At 36.0% G+C, this 6,199-nt stretch overlaps 1 protein-coding gene across 1 annotated transcript; it reads right to left on the reverse strand.

Moving 5' to 3' along the window:
* Positions 1-1,567: 1,567 nt before the first annotated feature.
* LOC106835852 (olfactory receptor 5AR1-like) lies at positions 1,568-2,506 on the reverse strand. The gene has a single exon (XM_014848453.3). It carries the CDS (start codon positions 2,504-2,506, stop codon positions 1,568-1,570), a length of 939 nt encoding a protein of 312 aa, XP_014703939.3.
* Between the last annotated feature and the right edge of the window lie 3,693 nt (positions 2,507-6,199).

Here is a 6,199-nt window from a genome sequence, read left to right on the forward strand (position 1 = left end):
AATTGATTACAGTGAGAAAAATATAAGAAATTAAGTTATTAGAACAAATATTAATATAATCTAACATCCAGATACTCAGCAAAGACCACTATTAAAGTTGTTTTAGAATAGGATTACAGTTAATTTCACAGATACACAGAGAGCCAACATAAATAATTGCATAATGGAATACTAATATAAGTACTACTTTGATCTTTTGTTTTCATTAAACACATATATTAGTTAATAACTGTTCCTCTCAACTTAAATTGTATCAATTGACCATTACAGTTTTTTAAAAAAATTTTAACCAGTACAATGCTATGAACATTCCAAGGGAGATACAGTCCTCTTCTCCAGTGCCGTTTGAGAAAGAAGGTCCAGATACCTACCCCTAACTTCCATTCAGGAAGTTTCTGTACAGTTGTCAATTGCACCATGTCTGTTCTCTAGAGTGAGGGCAAGAAGGAAATCCACAGCCTGAATGTGAAGACTGTGAGATGTAATATAAATCTAGAATGGCTGATCCTGGGCATCTCTGCTGCTATAAGTAGGGCGGAATGATGAAGAATATAGAATCCAAGAAGTTCCCTACATTAAATGATCCCTGTTCCTGATACTTATTCAGTCTGACCAAAGGACAGAAAGCACAGATGGATATCATCAATCATGAACATACTGGAATAAAACAAAATAAAAAGAGGCTTTCTTCTTTTGGTAAATTTACAAAGACCTTTTTGCATCAGTTTTTAAAGGATGCTCATTCATTTAGTCAATATTTTGAATGGCATCCTGGAGTCAAGCATTGTAACTAACGAAGTAAAAATATGGGTGAACAAGACAGACAAGTGCCTTGCAATGATGGAACTTTGAGTTAGGGCAGGAGTTCTTCATTTACTCATATGTATTAATTTACTACTTGTATACTTCTTAGTGTTATGATGGAACATTCATAGGGTGATATTAGTACTTAGGAAGGATACAAACAAACCTAAGTTAATCCGCTAATCCTCCCTTCTGTCTGAGCAAGTTTGTTAAACTCATTGTTAAAAAAAATAATACTTGGGAGGGCCCGCCCAGTGGCACAGCAGTTAGGTTTGCACATTCTGTTTCAGCGGCCCGGGGTTTGCCGGTTTGGATCTTGTGTGCAGACCTATGCACGGCTTGTCAAGCCATGCTGTGGCAGGCATCTCACATATAAAATAAGGGAAGATGGGCACGGATGTTAGCTTGGGGCTAATCTTCCTAAAAAAAAAATAATAATAATTGGAGCTTTAAGAGGGTAAGTTGATTTGCCGTGGATGGAGGGGTTGCTCTACCAATGATATCTCACAGGGGAACAACCATAAACAGAGATGGGAAATATAAAAATATCCTCTTTGCAAGTTAACTTATTACTAGTCTTTCTTAGCTTGCAGAGAAGATTAAGATCAGAAATGACTGCTCCCTAAACTCAATTTAAGCACAAAGATAATTAATGTAAAATATCTAAAAGATACGTTGGTGACACTATAGGAATCTATGCCAAAGTAACTGAATTTTAGCTCTCAGAATCTTTGAAGAAATATTTTTTGGTGAAAACACAGTGTCACCCAGAAGATAATTTAGTGCTAATTGCTTTTTTCAGGGCACTTTTTACATCATTATTCCTTAAGCTGTAGATCAGTGGGTTGAACATAGGGATGACAACTGTGTAGAAAACAGAGGCCATTTTGTCTGTGTCCATGGAGTAACTCGAGCTGGGTCGCAAATACGTGAACAGGAGTGTAAGATGAAATATAGCCACAGTGGTTAAGTGGGAGGTGCAAGTAGAGAAAGCTTTGCGTCTTCCCTCAGCTGAGTTCATTCTAAGGATGGTAGTTATGATGTAGCTGTAGGACAGCAGGACAGTGATGATGCTGCATCCCAGAACACAGCTACCAAAAGTGAACAACACAATCTCATTGATGGTTGTGTCTGAGGTGGACAGGGCTAGTAAGGGTGGGATGTCACAGAAAAAGTGATTGATGATATTGGAATTGCAGAATGACAATTGAAATGTGCAACAGGTATGGATTACTGAATCGACCAAACCTTCAATGTACACAATGGCCACTAGCTGGGTACAGACTCTCCTGGACATGGCACTTGTATAAAGAAGTGGATTGCAAATGGCTACATAACGGTCATATGCCATGACAGCCAACATGAAACATTCTGCATTGGCAAAGGCCCCAAAAAAATACAACTGAATGGCACACAAATTATATGGAATTGTCTTTTGCTCAGATAAGAAATCAGCCAGCATCTTGGGAGTGATAGTAGAGGAGTAGCCAACATCACAGAATGACAGATTGCTCAGGAAATAATACATAGGCGTGTGGAGTCTGGAGTCCGTCTTGATCAGCAGGATCATGCCTAGATTGGCAACCACAGTTATGCCATAGACCAGCAGAAAGAGCACAAAGAGCCCCTGCTGCACATCCTGTCTGTCAGAAAGACCTAGGAATATGAAGTCAGTAAACATAGTGCAGTTCTCAACAGCCATCACTCAGGTCTGGAAATTCCTGGTTAAGAAGGAAATGTAAGTGGATGGTAATATCACCTCAGTTTCCTAAGAGTTAAACTGCCGGTCCTTTCCATTTTTTAGGAATTAGAAAAAGAGATAGACAATGCTAAGTCTGTTTCTGATCTCCTGGAAATATACAATTGCATATAAATTGATAAAATTATAATGATAATAACACCACTTATATTTGTATAGCACTGTAAAGAGTTTGTAGACACTTTCATCCAAATTAAACATTATTTCTACACCAACCTATCTAGTATTTATGATAAATTTTACTAGTTCTATTGTATAGATCAAGAACTTGAAGTCCTCAGAGTGGTGGCAGTAGTTCAATTAATTGGTCTAGAACACCCACAACTTATGGCATGATAGTTTTTGTTTTAATTGATCTAGAAATGCTTTTATATCCTGTAATAGAGAAGTACAGTTAAGTGACAGAGGCAGGTAAAGAAATATGTCACTGTTTTTCCCTCATCGTCCAAAATCGTGGAGCAGCAGAGATATGGCAGTTCCTGGATAAAACACACCCACACTTCCCCATTAATCCCTCTGGTCCTATTCAGCCTCAATTAACAAGAGACAGAGATAATCTGTGATCCAGGGCCCACTGGAGTAAAGAGCGCGGTGGTTGCTGGAGAAGAGGGTGGAAAGGTCTCTGTGAGTGTTACACTACAGTGTGCAGACTAGAATACGCCAGGGCTAACCACACTCCCTCTGACAGCTGCTGTCACTGAGGGGAGATTATGAAGAATGTTTGAGACCTAACTGTAGGGATGCTGGTAGCACAGATGACAGAGAGGCAAGAAGGGAGTTTGGTTACTGTGTGAGTCCTGCTGCCCTAACCAACTAGAATCCACATGATTTATTCACCAGAGGATCAGATGTGTAAGACACATGATAAAAGTCCTTCTGTGTCCACAGTCCCATGATATCAGAGTGAGTCTGCACTGTGCCCAGTCCCAACTCGAAAAATTATAACAATGTTTTATTGTTTCTTTGAACTCTATTTCTCTTGAATGTCTCTGAAATATGTCTCCTTTAGTTTAAATGAGTTGATTGTCCTTGGGGGGGGGTAATTGAATTTTATGTCCCACTGTTATATTTTGCACAAACCAGTTACGTTATATATAATGTCATCTGTGACCTCATCTTTTCTGTGAGAATCTAAGAAAAGTGAATTTGAAGGGAGATAAAGGACAGAAAAAGAACATCTGAATATTGATCTAGTGATCAATGTACAGGTCTCCAAAAACTTGGTCTAAATTCATTAAAATATCGGTCCTTGTAGACACATTTTTAAGCAAATATTTTCCTTAAAAATAAAAGTATTTTTAAAGTAATAAAAGTACCAGTAAGAAATTTAAAACAATAAAAACTTTCCAATCATCTCCACAATCCATGATTGCAAATTATTGTAAACCTTGCCTATGTATACATCATTTAAAAATAAATAAAGAGGTCAATAGAAGTAATTTAAATAAAAGTTTGTATCATATCTCATATCTTCCTTTGGTTTTATAAAATGATTTCAGTCAAAAAAGGAGAAAAGGAATAAAGAAATCTAAAATATAAGTCAGAGAAACCACAAAAAATATTAGTACCTGACCCAGAACTACTGACTTCTTTGTTACATGCAGTTCTATCCACAGGAGGGTTCAGTGTTCTCTCCCGACTGACCTGGATTATATATCTTTGTGTCAGGTCCCTGGGTGTTGAACATTTGTTCTCTGAGGAATAAGTGACAGATGTAATAGTGTGTTATATCATCTGATGTTTCATACAGGCAGGGTGAATGAGAAAAATGCAGAATCTAAAAAAAATTTTCCTGTTATTACTATCTACCTTTCTGTCCAATATTGTACCAATTTACCCATGGAAAATGAATCCAGTCAAAAAGCATCCTTATTTCCAATGCACCAATTCCCATATAGGCATTTGGTTTGCTTTCCATTATTTATAAAATAAATACACTCATTCACTTATACAGATTAATATACAGAAACACTATCCCATTAAACACATTTACAAATAATGATTTTTGTAAAGATGGGAAAAACTAGTGAAAATCACATTGCGTAGGGATGGTTGTTTAATTTTTAAGCAAAAAAGATGTCAGAGTACACATACTTTATATATAAATAAGAGGTAATATCTCTTTCTATTAAGGTATATTAATTGATTCAATCTATACTCTGGCACTGGCCACTTGGTTTATATATAATTCTTTGTATCATATAGGCTGTAATAGAAGTAATTTGTTTTTTTTTTTAAGATTGGCACCTGAGCTAACATCTGTTGCCAATCTTCTTTATTTTTTGCTAGAAGTAAAATTTTACATACATGATTTCCCATAGCCAGGATTTTCTTTAAAATAAGTTCTATTAAATGGCCTTTAAGAGCAAAGAGATTTAACTTAAAATAAAGTCAATTTAGCCTATTTATCATAGTCAGATTTTATATTACCTAATTATCACCTCATATTATCATATCTTACCACATACGTCCTGACTGTTGTCTAATAACCTTGTAATATTATACAGAAACTGAAAATCAGTGGTGATAAGTAAACTTGTATAGTCCCATAGACACTGTTTCACGGAATCCATAGAAATTTCTCACAATAGATTCCTGAATATAGTGCAATGGAACAAATTTGTCTGAAAGGATAATTCTGTCAAATACCCTTATGGAATGTTATGGTGAGTTCATATTAAAGTGGCATTCAAAAATTCCCATAGACCCCTGTGTTTCTGAGACATCATTCAAGTCCCACTTCTAAATCATGGCAGGACCTCAACAGCAAATAGGAAAAATTGCTACAATGGGCAGTTATCTCTTTTATTTATATCAGCTGGCCACTTGAACCTTATTAAGTTGGTGTGAAGTGAAAGTGTTGCACCATTGGAGGAATCAAATAGAAAATAAAGAAATTGGTGTTCCTTGACATTGCGCAACCTGGCAGCTTAAGGGGATAGTCTCTGCACTATCTATTTATTGAGTAATGTTTTATCATGTGTGTAAATCACTGCTGGATAGGCATAGGTTGTTGTGTGTTCTTTAAATGCCTACAGTTGATTAATGTTCAAAAAATGTACAATAATCATGTACATTAGCTGTACTTCTTGAGTCTTAAGCCAATTAATTTAATTGCCACAAATATATAAGTGAAAAATTTGTGTAAACAGACAAGAATTACAGCAAGATATGCAAGGCATGTGCCACATTATACATTCTAACAGCTCAGGTAGTTTGGTATTTCTTCTGAAACATCACCTGGATTAAATAGAACCATAGGTTTTCAGTTATTTTTGTTTACTTGTTTGTTTTGTTTGTTATGGAGTTTGTCCCTGCTTTTAAGAAAGCTGGAATACTCTTCAGGAAAATTTCATTTAAATCAGTATCTTTATAACTTTTGGTAAACTGATTTTAATCACAATTTTTAATGCCTTTTCATAGTGTATTGCTATTCTCTGGGTGATGATCCAAACACAAAATATGCAATGGACTCCTGTGGGAGATATTGTTGATGTGAATCTCAAATCACATAAGGAATTGTCGATAATTTTCCACCAGGTAAACTCTGGAAAATTCTGTATTTGTGGTACCCAAGAGCATTACAACCATTCTCTGCTTCTCTGGTGAATATTTGGAGGAGGAAGAGTCTTCCTT

Source organism: Equus asinus, chromosome 17, assembly GCF_041296235.1.
Source record: "Equus asinus isolate D_3611 breed Donkey chromosome 17, EquAss-T2T_v2, whole genome shotgun sequence".
NCBI lineage: Eukaryota > Metazoa > Chordata > Mammalia > Perissodactyla > Equidae > Equus > Equus asinus.